The sequence below is a fragment of the Coregonus lavaretus genome, assembly GCF_964263955.1.
Source record: "Coregonus lavaretus genome assembly, chromosome: 22".
Classification (NCBI taxonomy): Eukaryota; Metazoa; Chordata; class Actinopteri; order Salmoniformes; family Salmonidae; genus Coregonus; species Coregonus lavaretus.
The window spans coordinates 33760101-33774925 of NC_140009.1; the positions used below are offsets into that span (position 1 = coordinate 33760101).

The following is a 14825-nucleotide window of genomic DNA, read 5'->3' on the forward strand; positions in this document are numbered from 1 at the left end:
TACATCCAGTTTTGGCTTCAGAAACGTCCAGAACGTTTCCACCACTTATAAAAAATAATCCATTCCTCAACTATAAAAACAAATATAAAATCACAATCATGCATTGATTAAGGGATGGATGACGTTCATCCAATGGACTTCTACCATGACAGGTATCAATTGGGCTGCCCTACAAAGTCATTAAATATAGTATGACAGATTCAGCAATATCTCCTTCCCTATCCCACCAAGCCAAACTTGCAAGGTGGGTTGTCATATTTATTCAAGTAGAAACTAGTTATTTATGCACATGACCAAGCTCTGGAACCTGACTGCAATGGTTTGGATAGCAGCTGTAGCCTATGTATAGGACTATGACATCAACACACACACACACACACACCTACAGAGTCTCTCTCTTGGGTCTCTGACAACTATGTAACATATTGTAGCATAAAGCATTTGACCATTGTGCAGCAAAGTGTAGTAGGCCTTTATCTAAATAAATATATACTCTGTTCTGTATAAAGACATATACCTAATGAATAAGAGTAGCATGGGTAGAACACACTCAAGTGAAGCTAGAACAGACCTCTCTTTCATAACTCTACTCTCATAACTTCATTTTGCCAGTGGTAAAGGGAACATGCATGCATGACACAAGTTTGTAATCTATTGGAAGATATTTCTCTCTAAGGACCAACTAACAGCAAACAGAGTCAAATATATAACATAACGATTTGGTATACAAATTACAATTTTTAAACAAATCCTGTTGTATCGAAAACATCAAGCAAACCCAACCACAGCACCAAATACAAACGAAACGCTATAGGTTGACGCAACATGCAGGAAAGTAAAAATATTGTAAACTTACTGTAGCATTTAAGGATCAATTTGTGACTGAGAGAGCCCAGCACCACCACTACAGAGAGACTAGTCCGGGCCAAGGTAATCCACACTAACTGCAACACAGCCCTTTCTTCCTCGGATAAGAGGAGCCAGCAGCTGCGATTCCGGACAGTTAAGATTATATATGATGTGTATATATCGAGGGTTTGTCAGCTCTTCCAGGCCATAAAACCCACTTTAATGGCACCACGTGCTCCCTGTGCACCATTCACAGGCCCCGCTCGAGGCAATTGGCATAAATAACCTTCCAAACTTTAAAGTAGTAAAAGAAAGAGATACTATAAAGGGGAATTCGATAGCCCTACATAGGCCAACGTAGCACGGTTAGGCCCGACAGTGCCATTGAGAAAGCAGTCCATGCTCTGTTTCATTTATAGACATAGCAGTAAAACTAGGCTACCAGTCTGCGAGGTGAGTGAAAATTATACATTTTTCATATGAGACGATATTTCCTATAGGAAATGGCATCTGAACAATTGCTGTCCCTGTTAACCTGATTGTTTTGGTTAAGACATTTAATTAAGCTATTGTTCAAATTATAGGCCTATGTGTCACTAGGCCAGCAGTGGGTCAAATTCAGGTCAATGCATAGTTGTGTTTCAATTTATGGTTTTGTCTAAATACACAGCCTGCAACTACAATATAGGTTACAATATTGACCCACATGATCAAATAAATATCTACTCAGAGCACCCGAGATAAGGACATTAATTCAACCGTTTTTTATTTTTCACTTTGAACAAAAATGTCCATTAATTATAATCCACATAATAATTCACATTTCCTGTTGCTGCAGGATTATTTTCCTGCTGTAGCAAACTGGCTCAAATTAAGATCCTACATTTCATAACCATAGCTTTTACATTTGATCCATAAGGCCATGGAAACATCAACGTATGTAAGTGTCCACCCACTATATCCTGTTAAAACAGGAACCATTTCCCTATCTGTGGTGGAAAGGTGGAAACATAGTAATAACGTTTTATTGGGGCCTTAAACTTTTATGCGCATGCGTTTGTCCGACAGGGATATTGTAAATTATTTAAATAGACGGTGTGGGGGCTCGAATCTGTTTTTTTTTAATACGAAGTGCCTACACATGTAATGATATAAAAAAGCGACACAATTGTGCTGGTATATGGTATGGGAAGTTTATTCAAAAGTTCTCTCAACACATGTAAGCGTTTTGATTGAATCACCAGCTTTAACAAACAATTCATTTAACAATAGGTCTTACAGGTATTGTGCACCTAAAGGTATGGCACATAATACACTGTTTATATCTCCGTTTTGGAAAATGTTAGTGTTAGGGGTATATTTCTAGTTGTATAGTGGATATGAATCATCCAAAGTCTTGATATTACATACAGACTATAAATAGACAACATGTACAATACATTTCCATGTCTGTTGACAACTCTGGACATTACAGTGAACAATAAGATACAAAATCAGTAAGCATCTGAAAATGCAAAACGCATATATATGGTTCTTCAGTTGAAGGGTATGGGCATGGAAATCCTAGGCCTATTGGTATGGGTTCTTCAATACCATCACGAAACTCTTAAATATTTGGTTGGACATAATCCATTTCAGATTCCTGACCCTCTTGGTCTATACATGTAGCCACGTTAATTGCTATTGAACAAGTAAACTATCTGTTTACATTGTCTGTTTTTTTCTTCTCTTCATGTGTAATACGAAAAAAAGAAATAAATATTACTCCGCCCAAATAGGAATTTTTTAAAACTTAGAAAAATAACATATTTTCGTGATAACGTCTCCTCGTTATCGTGGTACCACTGAGTAGGCCTATCAGTCATTTAAATTATCATAATCATTATCTCAATGATAAGGGAATAGGCTATCGAATGTTTATTTGGCATGTATTCCACTCATGAATTTAACATGAAAGAGGGAGTGGCCTTGTAGTCCACAGCTCTCCCTAATTCTTCCAAAGGTCCTTACACAATCTTTACATTAAGACAACACATTACTTTATTTTTATTCTTTTTTTTCCCCTTAAACGTTGTACAACCATTAAGTAAAGAATAAAAGTCCACATATAATGTGCCAAACACGGAATATGCAAATAATGTAACAGTCCATAACACATAATAGGGTCTGATTCTGAACAAGGCCTTCACGTTTCAAATCATGGTCTCTCTCTCTCTATTTAGGGTAGGCCTAGGCCCAACTTCTTTTTGCAGTTCGTCTCCAGATCAATCATCAACTCCATGTTTATATTGAATCCTTTGATTTCAGTTTCGAATCCTTCTTCCACTTCATACGTCGATTCTGGAACCAAATTTTAATTTGCCTCTCGTTCAGACAGAGGGTATTGGCGATCTCAATGCGCCTGCGACGGGCGAGGTAGCGGTTGAAATGGAACTCTTTCTCCAACTCCAGAGTCTGGTAGCGGGTGTAACTGGTTCGAGAGCGTTTACCGTCAGATGATTCTGAAGTGGCATTAGAAGAAATATGGGTTAGCCTACATTTTAAGAAAAAATCCACAGTCGAACATTATATACATCTTATTGTGTATGCGTAAAAATGGCCTGAGGTCAAACGGTTTGGATGACCTGAGTATGAAGACTCCTGTGAGTTATAGAATGTAAAATGATTAAAATAATGAACAAATGGTAAAATGGCCTTGTGACTAAACCCCCCACAAGTGAAACGATTTAAATTCAAGTTAAATGAATTTGGAATTGAAATCAACTGATAAAAACTCTGGGATGAAGACCAATTTTCTTCTAATTATTTTTCATTGAAAGCAACAACTTCTTTATTCTGGCACTTGTTCATTTCAAATACCTCTTGGCAAAATAAATAGTTGCCCTAGGTGAGGGAAATCCAGATCTTTGTTACAAGAACACTCGCAGAACTATAAGTTAAGTCTTTAACACAGCACCAAATGCAGTGCTAATATTTAGTGGCTATTCCAGCAATAAATCCTAATGGGCAACTAGTTGATTTTGGACATGGCAACATGAATGCCTTTCTGCTATTATATCTGGCGCTTTCCAGGGTGAAAAGTTCACACGGAGGTCAGGGCACTGGTTTTCTAGCCTAGCCTATACTCCAATCTTACACTAAAATAACCTGTTAGAAAACGAAAAGTACTTTCAGCCCAACAGAACTCACACTAATACATTAATGTAAAAATACTCGTTCATGGTTTCCTTACATGTTTTGTTTCTCTTATCCAATTATGCAGCCATCAATCTAACCGCAGATCAACTCTTCACAGTAACAGAACAGGTTTACGAGCAATAGATGCCTTTGTCAAAATTTATGACCGCCAGTTTTATTATTTCCTGCGTTTGGCCTATAAAACTCAAGAGGAAAAACTGTGACAAAAGCAGTATAGCAGGCGAGAGAGTGAGTGAGGGAAGTAGTAGGCTATATACATTTGACAAATAAGTTTACCGTGGATCATGTGTAGTTTTGTCATCCAGGGAAAAATCTGCGGTTGCTGTTGACTGTCTTGGTGCTTCTTCGAATGGTTTTGATGTTTTACAGGTTGCATAGTTTCGACTTTGATCGCGCTTTCTTCGGTCGTAGTTCTGTGGTTTTCGACCACTTCCATTTGCCTTTCAGTCCCTTTGCTCAGTATACCTTCACTGAGGCAGTTCTGCACGGAGTTCCGGGAGCTCAAGGCTGAGCATGACTGTGGTAGTGGTGGAGATTGAGTGTCCGTATTGCCTCGCAGGCTAGTGTTCATCTCTTCTCGTTTTAGAGAGTTTACAGTGGCATCAGAGGAGGTGAATGTTCCGTTGAAATCATGAAGACCTCCGTTATAGGCATAATTGGCTTGACCGAAGTCAGAGAGAGAGCCATAACTGCCTAAACTATTCATGGCGTTATAGGAGGATGCCTCGTGCGTTGGCTGCTTAAAAATTGAGTTTGCTATGTAGGAACTCATCTTATACGAAAAACAAAACACACAAAAACGGTGCAGAAGAGATTCATGAAGTAAAAATTGCAATAGCCTATAGCCTAAATATTTTATCTGAGTAGCCTGGGCTAGATATTTTGCTCTTGTATTGTTGTTTTTATTGGTTATTGCTTTTCCTAGGAAGCTCTTTGGAAGTTCAAGGGGTATCTTTCCCCCAAAAAAATAAGCACGATTTATAGGTGGGGGAATCGTATTTTTTTCTTGATTCGACGCGCACTGCCCAAATATGGGGCATCTGAATAGGATCACGTGCTGATGTTGGCCAGTCATACATTGGCTTGATACCCCGGGGGTATATTGATGAATAGGAGGAACGTGTCCGGCAAACTTTGTGCTGTGGGCTGTTGGGGACCTTGGTGGGGTCTTGGTGAGGAAAAGGGCGAGACTCTAAGACAAGAGCGTCATCTGGTGTCTGGTATAGGGCAGGCCAGGGCGGTCATCTCATCTATGCCCCCTCCATACTGCCCTTGCCTTGCTGCATCACATAGCATACCAGCCTCTGGTGAGGTGGGTGCGGGGTGCCCCATAGAGGCTCTATGAAGAGCAACACTGATTGAGCAATAGCGTGATTGTTAAGCATTAAAAAACGGCAAATGCTCTATAGTAGGCTATAATAGTAATAATAATAATAATAATAATAATAATAATAATAATAATAATACAATTGTGTGCTATTCAAGGAGCCATTATTTTATTTTGGTTTATCTTAATTTGGTTTAAATTGGGTTGTATAGTCATCCCGGGAGTCATATAGGTCCGTGTACCCAAATTGCCTATATGAATATTTATTGCGCAGAATAAACTGTCACCAAAGGCGATAGCCTAAAGGTCGGACTAGCTATCAGCTTTATAGCACAATATCATATTTTGCTGGCTCATGGTTACGTTTATTTTCGTAACCCAAATGTGTTTCCATTGCAACTTCATTTGGAAATTGGATAGGCTACATGACTAAAAACAATACGGATTCTTTCTTAAACAGTAATATATCAAGTAACAGGCTATTCATACATGGCAAGAGCCATTCACTAAATGGTTTGTAGGCTACATGTGATACATGAAATACCTTATCAGATTACAGACCTAACACACAAATTGTGCAAAAAAACGTATGTCTTCTCTGGATTATATTGATGTGATGTAAAGTCACTCAGATGTCCACTTAGCCTATTGTAGGTTACATAACACAAGGACGGAACTGTTTTGAAAACATTTTATTCAATGATACACAACTATGACAAAACATAAATTCACAACCTTAAACAAAGTGATTGATTTCTCGTGTATTATTTCCCCGTTTTATTAGGTAGTCTTGGGTAACCATAAACGGCTATTATGCTAAACAATGGTAAGCAGCAGACTGCACATAAAGCCCTCACAGAGTATATATGGGCATACATAGAATATATACAGGCATATCTACAATTTAGGTAGTGTAGTTCACCCCGTGAGAGCTTTCAGGATATTTGCAGGAAGCATATTGCGATGGGATTCATGGGAAAGTAAAGATTCAAGTACATGAACAAAAACGAAACAAGTATGCCTTAGCATTTTCTTCACATTTGGAATGCTTATGCCCTATTGTGTTTGTAAACCATGCCCAACACTGACCTATGTGAATTCACTGAAGTGATCCAAACGATACATTTTAAAATGGGGAAATTTGGGGGATAAATTAATTTCACAACACAAATAGCATGACTATGACAAAGGACATTATGCCACGAGATATAAAGCGCTATCAGTTGACTATATGCTTTTTCAGGCAAAAATGATCTGAATTGCAGAATATTGCACGTTTTTACCCGCGCGTAGGCTACGAGTTTGTGAGAGAGGGACAAATATCAGAATAATATCATGCAGGGGAGTTTGTGGTCTTTGAATGGCTAGGTAGTTTAGTGGAGTTTCATGATTTAGTTTGAAATGTATTTCATTCTTTCTCTTTCTTTTCCTCATCTTTCTCCTCTTCCATGGCGTCTCGTTCCTTCTCCACCGAGGCCCCTGTCGATTCACTTCCCGTCACCGTCGACGTTAGATTGCTCTCTTTCTTCCATTTCATACGACGGTTCTGGAACCAAATTTTGATCTGACGTTCTGTCAAACAGAGAGCGTTTGCTATTTCGATACGTCTACGTCTGGTCAGATAGCGGTTGAAATGGAATTCCTTCTCCAGTTCCAGTGTTTGGTAACGGGAGTATATCTGGCGTCCTCTGCGTCTGTCTGACCCATACCCAACTCCTGTGAAGAGAAAAAAAACACAACACAGTCTTGGATTACATTTCTATATATAGCCATTATGTAAATTGTTCTGACATCAGGTGATTTCATTACCATAATCTAGATTAGACATCATTACAAAGGTACTGACAATGTGATGGGAGCAATTAATGTACAATATAGCCTATCTCGGCTCAGGATAGAAACGCACAATAAACAACTTCTCCAAACTATCTGCATGTCCAATGTCTGTTTGTAAAATATACATAGCCTATGCAAATTGTTTCAATTAAATATATAATATTCAGGTTAAACGAAACATTTGGGGTAAACGTTGAAAATATTTATTTGGGGAAACTGTTGGAATAGTTATGCACACTCAGAAAATAGGCCTTTCTCCAGGGCGAGACGATACAATGATGTTTTATGGGGCCATAAAAACTAGGTTGCTCTGTTGCTAAGACATATCGTAAAACTGGCTCATTAACTTAATTTATTTGTTGTAGTTAAACTCACCGCTGTGAGAGTTCATTCGCTGCATCCACGGGTATATCTGGACGTTAGCTTTCTGCTCCTGCGATCCACCTCTGGCTTGATCCAAACTGTACTCCTGAGTAATGTGGTTTTGTGCATTCAGTCCCATGCTTGTTGTTTGTCTGCAACTGGCAAGACCCCCATCCTTGTCTTGAAGAAACACATTAGATCCATACTCATAGGATGCCCGGCTCGGCCCAAAAACAACATTGTCTTGGGGAGAATAGAAAGGATTTGCGTATATCCGATTCTGGGTCACAGCAGCCCCATACGACGAAAAATGTCTCACTGTGTCATAAGTGGTGGAATTTAGTGGCACGCTTGGCAAAACATCTTGACCACCGGATAAATGGCAGGAGAGCGACGGGTTTGCGAAATACGAATTCATACCTTGCATGTAACCCTTCTTCTTCAACTCTCCGCACTTCTTTATCAGTCTTTTCTTCTCCACTTTCCCCTCTCAGTAGCTCCCCCTTTCCCTCTCTCTTATTATGTATATGTTGCTGGCTGCTCACACGCCTTTGCAAAACCTTTCTTTTACCCTTTCGCTGCTTCTATAAATAGACGGGTCCTTGTGGTTTCAATATTATTAATTTCCAATCTCCGGTAAGACGCACAAACCGGAGTGTTATAGCTGATCGCTTAGCTCTAGAGAGGGACAATATGACAATGTCAGCTGACCATTCTCCACCAATTGAGAGCAAGGAAACTGTAGCTTTTAGCTAACCAGCTATAGCTCTAAAAATGCATCCAGAAAACGCATGCATGCATTAAGTTAGTGGGACATAGCCTACTGAGCAAGAAAACAAGACAATATAAATATATAAGTGACGTGTATATGTCGGCAATATCAAACTGCTGTCCAGAACCAGAATAATCGTGTAACTGAATTGACATTTGAGTTTTTATGTAAGTTTATAAATGGGATAAGTAAATTGATATCTCTACATCTGTTTTACCTGCTTATGTAGCATGGTGTGTCTGTCTGTGTTTGTGTGTGTGGTGTGTGTTGTGTGTGAGGTGTGTGTATGTCTGTCTGTCTGTCTGTGTGTGTGCGTGTGTGTGTAAATATATAACACATTTACACATAAGGACGATGTAGTTCGCACGCACATATTTGCATATTGGGAATGCCACTAAAAAGTACAATGTAATATGTAAGATAATGTATTGTTTGTCGTCAACGCTATGTACATATTCAGTGTGGGTTGTATTCAAATCAGATGTTTATGTATTGGCAGCACGCTCATAAAACTCGCGTGCTCTGTTGGTTCTTGTGTTTTTGCATGGGCAAGAATTTTTCACATTCTTTCTATGTTTTACATCGTGTATGAAATAGCATTACATGACTTGTAGGTCATTATCGTGCCTCGGCTCTTAACGGGTAATTCAGATTGTTAGGGGGAAGGGTGGGGGTGATAAGAATGCGTTTAGGGTCTCTTCTGTGAAGGGCAATAAAACCAAGTGAAGTTTCTCAGCTCACCAACAAATAACTCTACGTATAGCCTACATAACGACACATCTCGAGCCTCTGAAACGAATGCATTGGATTATAAACGCAAGGAGTAAAAATAAGATAATAGTGTTTAATTGTATTTGAAGTTACTAGCCTAAGTGTTAACGGTTTCCAACACTTTTCCTGAAAAGCCAGCAATCAACCGTGAGTAGAGCATTGATCCGGCTACGTCAGAGGATATGTATCCACAAAGTACTATTATGGAGATGTAAGGAGATACAATCACATCTTAGAAATGTAGAGTTAGGTATTTATTTACCTAACCACAATACTCTCTCACCTAATACTTCAATATCAGTGCCAAATTGTGTAATATATCAGTTATGTGCGTTGGCTTCACAAAATTATTACATCGATGAACGGTAATTATGGGATTTTAGTATCGACGGCATGATGTACATCATACATAGAGGTGGATATTTTGAAATAGCCTAGTGCTTTAGCTATAGACCTCTAATTGTGTTGTATGTAGGCCTATGACATGGGCTCGTGCGTGAGGCCGCTTTGGAAATGGTAGATATCCAATTGTCTAAAATATTGACAAGAGTCATTTATCATTGAATGGCAACCTGGAAAAAATGGGTCTTTCTATAAGGTAGGCTACTCGATATGAGGTACAAACTCGACAAAACTGTTATTGCAAAAAGGAATATTCCACATTGAATCTTTTTGTTCTCCATGTGTGGCAAAACTCAGTCAACAATAGCCTACTGCAAACCTTTTTCCACCATCTTCAGCTTCAGCACACACCTGCATGTAATCAATTCAGATTGATTAATTTGATTGTTCAAACAACCTTCAAGCTATTCGATAAAAACACGTAGTTTAGAGAACGATATTAGCAAAAGATTGCCGATACATCTTAATTTTTCTCTCAATAATCTATAGTAATAACGTATAGCATTGAAAAAAATTCTATAATTCAACATATTGAAACCACAAATGTAGGCTATACAAATGTATTTGACAAGGGGATATCTACGCATAGGCCTATACAGACTACAACAAAACGAATCTTTAACTTGCACATAAAAAGTATATTTTGCTGGGCTTCTGTTTTGGTTCCTAAACAGGCAATAAAAGCTAGGACGGAAGAACGAACGACGAGGAAGTCTGTGGTGCAATAAATGTTTCCAACTGGATTAGCGTCCATATGTGACATCCGCAGACTGATAAATATGACACAAATAGGAAAACCAAGAAGGAATATTTCTTAAAAACCTGTAGGCTTAATTGTAAACATTATTACATAACTCTCAGAAATTAGGTCTAAAGGCCCATGCATATATTCTTCGCTTGAAATGTTCTATGTATTGAAGTTTCTTTCCTTATGCTCACAACATTGAATTTCACTAGCCTACATAAATTGTATCCCTATTCTGCGAATAGAATTAGAATTACGATTATCATCCGACACTCAACTAAGCCAAAATAAGTCTGAGTTTCTAGCACTTGATGAGAACCATATAGCCGAGCGCGCTTCCGAAATCAGCAATATTCATAACGTATCACCATCACGTACTTCAACGTGTTGTCAACTGTGACGGATGAGATGACTGAGAGTGAACCAAAGTGACTATAGGACTGTGCAATGCACTGCTCTCTTTGGTATTTCACGTTTTATACCCCTCTGTAGGCTACACGATCTTAGTTTTATCCCTTATTCGACGTCCTTGTCATGGTTGTTTATAAAGCCACTATGATGATTTTTGTTATCATGGAGTTTGTGGTAGTTCCATTGCATAATTCACAAGAGCTGTTGGTATGCGGTATAGTGATGTGAGCCGGGAGAAAGAGCTATAGGCGTAAGTGTTTTGGCAGCCCTCGAGACAAATTACGTGGCTCATCTCAGCTTTTGAAGCAGAGAGGAAAGAGCCCCTTTAGCCCGTATTTCTTTGATTTCTTTGAAGACGAACATCTGCACTGTTGCACTTTATGACTACCCCTATGCGTGTAGTTTACTAGAATACTACTACTACTACTACTACTACTACTACCACTACTACTACTACTACTACTAATACAACTAGGCCTACTACTACTGCTACTACTAACAATAATAATATTTTTGACCAAATAATATATTATTATTATTATCAGCAGTTGTAGCAATTCCAGAGCAATCCAATTAGGCCTAATAATGGTAGCCTAACCTCTCACTGCACTGGGTTGAATTATCATTTGTTTAGATCTGAAGCTGTAACAACATAGGCTAACACATAATAATCTAGGCTACATTAGCCTACAGTGTTCAGTTTGCCACGTTTAACAATTTGAAGCAGAGATGAACATGTGTTGATCATGTGGGTCGGAAGCAATGCTTTCATATCAGCTTTCTCTTACTTGACCATGAGGAATTAATACTCAATGCTGGCTCTGAACACATTTTTATAAGATGACGTTCACCTATTCCGGCCACTATACAAATTAGGTCTTGGTGCTATGCTTCATGCCTGTTATACACTACGCTAAAAAGAGACGACGCTGTTTAAGGTGACAAAAAAACACACACCGTAAATCCTCTCTCCCTCTCCCTCTCCCTCTCTCTCTCTCTCTCTCTCTCTCTCTCTCTCTCTCTTTCTCTCTCTCTCTCTCTCTCTCTCTCTCTCTCTCTCTCTCTCTCTCTCTCGGATAGCCTGACGAGCTGCAAAAGGTGTAGCCCACACGACAAAGTGCAAAAAGAAACGATTGGCAAAAAGGTTCCCGCACAATGACCTGCAGCAAAATCACATAGAGGTGCTAGTACGACTCAAACGCACCTGCGACAGGCCTATTGACATTGTCCCATTTCAATTAGCCTCATACAATGTCTGAAGTGATTTGGAAAAATCTAATATGCCTTTTTGCCCAGTAATGTTTTTACTTTAGGCTATAGCCCCCCCCCCCCCCCCCCCCCCCCCCCCTACAGACAGACACACACACATTTTCACAGCTTTGCCATCACTACACATGTATTCAATGTTTATTTTGTGCAAATTAATGTACAAGTGTTTCCCTTATTTAACAAAATATGCACAGGAAAAGGCCTACGTCCAATTGACCACAGTATACACTATTGGCGAATCCAATAATGATGATGTTCATGCGTTAAAGCTCGTGTATAAAGCGTAACAAAGCTCGTGAGTAAACTTTAGCAATACGATTTCTAGGCTGGTTAGGCATGGATTTCTGAAGTAAGGATTCTGCCCTATGTGTGCAAATTATTGTTGTTGTGGAATATGATCATGATGATTATTGGGATTATGATTTGTTGTTATATTAGTATTATGATTTTGAGCATGTTTGCTGTTGCTGGTGTTCCTTCAATAAATAATTCAATGTTTAATATTTGTTGTGTACAGCTGTTTTCATTATTGTATGAGAAAATAACAGGTTTAGGTCATCTCACAATACAGACATCAATACAGATATCAATTCAAAATGGTTCCCACGTGAAGGTTGAAATATTTCAGAAGATGTTCCAAGCTTCGTGCCTGCGGCATGTTCAGACATTTTGCTATCCGCATATGTCATCTATGTATTAAACTGTATCCGCACTAATGTGGTATATAGCCTGCATAACTACCAACCACCGACCAACGGTTACCAACCCCACCACTCCCCACACACAACCTCTCACCTCCGCCGTGGAAGAGGTGGGCACAAGGGGGCACTGTTAGTAGTAGTGAACAACGGTAGTGTGTTTGTTTGTGTGTCTGTGTGCGCGCGTGCGCGCGTGCGCGTGTGTGCGTGTAACATAGTATAATACTACAAGATCTAACATTGATTTTTAAATACATATACTCTCACCCATCTTTCTTTGCAACCAATGTTGTCTATAGCTAATTACATATCCAGTCAGCAATTAGAGTAGTTAATAGACGAAAGGTCACTTAGACTAATGGGGAGGGCCAAAAACACAGTTCAATGTAATCTCTAAATAAGATGGAGGAATGGAAAATAAAGATGAAAGGTGTTTACCACAAACCAACACGGTCCCCCAGTGGATAATCTCACACTATTAAGCCACTAAAGACAACCTACCTTCGATAAACAAACCACACCCTATAATAACTTATGATTCAATCTCAAGTTTGGAGGTAGCCTACTATAGGCCTATAGAAATCACGGAGGTTACAGTAGCCTACAGGTCAGGTCACGAATACCCAAACTATACAAAATCAATAGTGTTCATATTCAATTTCTTTGTCCTCACTTAGGATATATGATACCATATATACTGTATGGCATAACGTCTCAAATCCCACTTCTCACAGATACGGTTCAGTTCATAAACAGTCAAGCCATTGAGGAAGGATCACGGAAGGAATGGCTTTCTTACCCGCGTCTGCGTTCTCCCGGTTGTCTGTGTTCTCCCGGTTGTCTGTAGTGACGGTGACGCAAGCTCGCGGGCCCATCCGAAAGGTAAGGGGGTGATGCAGACGAATAGACCTCTACACCGCTACACCGGGCGTAGCAAACATCCCCAAATCTGCCAATGGGATGGAAAAGCAAAAAGCGGAATTTAGCAATTTGGTAAGACAGCGTCATTTACTGTCCGCTGCTTTCTCTATCTCTCTTTCTGCAACCGTTGGGTTATTTTTCCTCTGGGGGATACTGTAGACAGGGGCTGGTAGAAGCGGTGACTGTCGTGAAGCCATTTCTGACCGCGAGGCATGCAGGAGCACATCGGGAAGGGGATGTAGCCTAGACGAAACGCGTTCCATATCAAAAAGATAAACTATTGTATAATCTATACTGAAGGAAAATACACTATTGGCGATATAATTTCTATGCCAATGCTGAGAGAGCTGCTGATATAACCTGAGGTCCGAGGAATAGACAAAGGCATAAAGTTCATGTTCACCGAGCGGGTGTGCCACGTGGCTCGCTGCAACCAATCACAGAATGGATGGAGTCGTAAACTTTTATTACTGAGCTGTAAATTTCTCCCCTAAACAACTAGGAATGTGTTGCACACCCTAGTATGTCTCTCTCTCCTTCTCCTCTACAATTTTCTAGGCCTAAATATTGTCTTAATATTTGTAGTTTTATAAAGCGCAAAACTAAAGCAATGATATGACAGTATTCCCCAATATGTTACTTTATCTATCAATATCTCAATTGATCCACCAATATGACTGTTGGTAATTAATAACACATACACACACACACATCCCATTAGATGAGTAGAGATCATTTGAGTCCATTTGCCCCTCAATCATCATCACCTTCAATATAATAAGAATATATCGTCTACTAGAATTAAGGTGCATGCTCAGGTTAAATTAATTCGATTCCTCTATGTTTTCAAAGATATGAGCAGGCCTACAATACTCCTAATTTAGAGAAACGACACTGTGACGACACTATAACGCCCTCGGGATATCCCCATGCAGACTTCCAGAAGCATACATTTCATGCAGACGTTTCCATTAGAATTTGGTTGAAAAAAACGTATAGAAAACATGTGGTGTTATAGATACAGTTAATCTTCAGTTATTGTCAGCAATGTTGAGAAACGATAGTCCTTATACATCGAAAGATACCATGCTATTTGACAACGACCTATAGGCTATAGTGTAAAAAAACAATAGCCTATCGTTTTTAATATTCTCAGGAATACTTAATGTAGGGTAAATGTTAGAGATTTCCCTCACGAATAGTTTTATTTAACCTTTTCATCCACCAACATACATAATATATGATTGGTAAAGCTTTAAAGAT

The 14825-nt window shown here is 39.2% G+C and overlaps 2 protein-coding genes across 2 annotated transcripts; both read right to left on the bottom strand.

Annotated features, from left to right (window-relative positions):
• Positions 1–3132: 3132 nt before the first annotated feature.
• hoxc5a (homeobox C5a) lies at positions 3133–4819 on the bottom strand (the record flags this gene model as incomplete). Its single annotated transcript, XM_084187533.1, has 2 exons — positions 3133–3350; positions 4324–4819. The coding sequence occupies 2 exons, from the start codon at positions 4817–4819 to the stop codon at positions 3133–3135; spliced, it is 714 nt and encodes a 237-aa protein (XP_084043659.1).
• Positions 4820–6782: 1963 nt separating this feature from the next.
• LOC311150189 (homeobox protein Hox-C6a-like) lies at positions 6783–8261 on the bottom strand (the record flags this gene model as incomplete). Its single annotated transcript, XM_084187530.1, has 2 exons — positions 7586–8261; positions 6783–7090 (listed from the first exon to the last, which is right to left on the bottom strand). The coding sequence occupies exons 1-2, from the start codon at positions 7998–8000 to the stop codon at positions 6783–6785; spliced, it is 723 nt and encodes a 240-aa protein (XP_084043656.1). The 5' UTR covers positions 8001–8261.
• Between the last annotated feature and the right edge of the window lie 6564 nt (positions 8262–14825).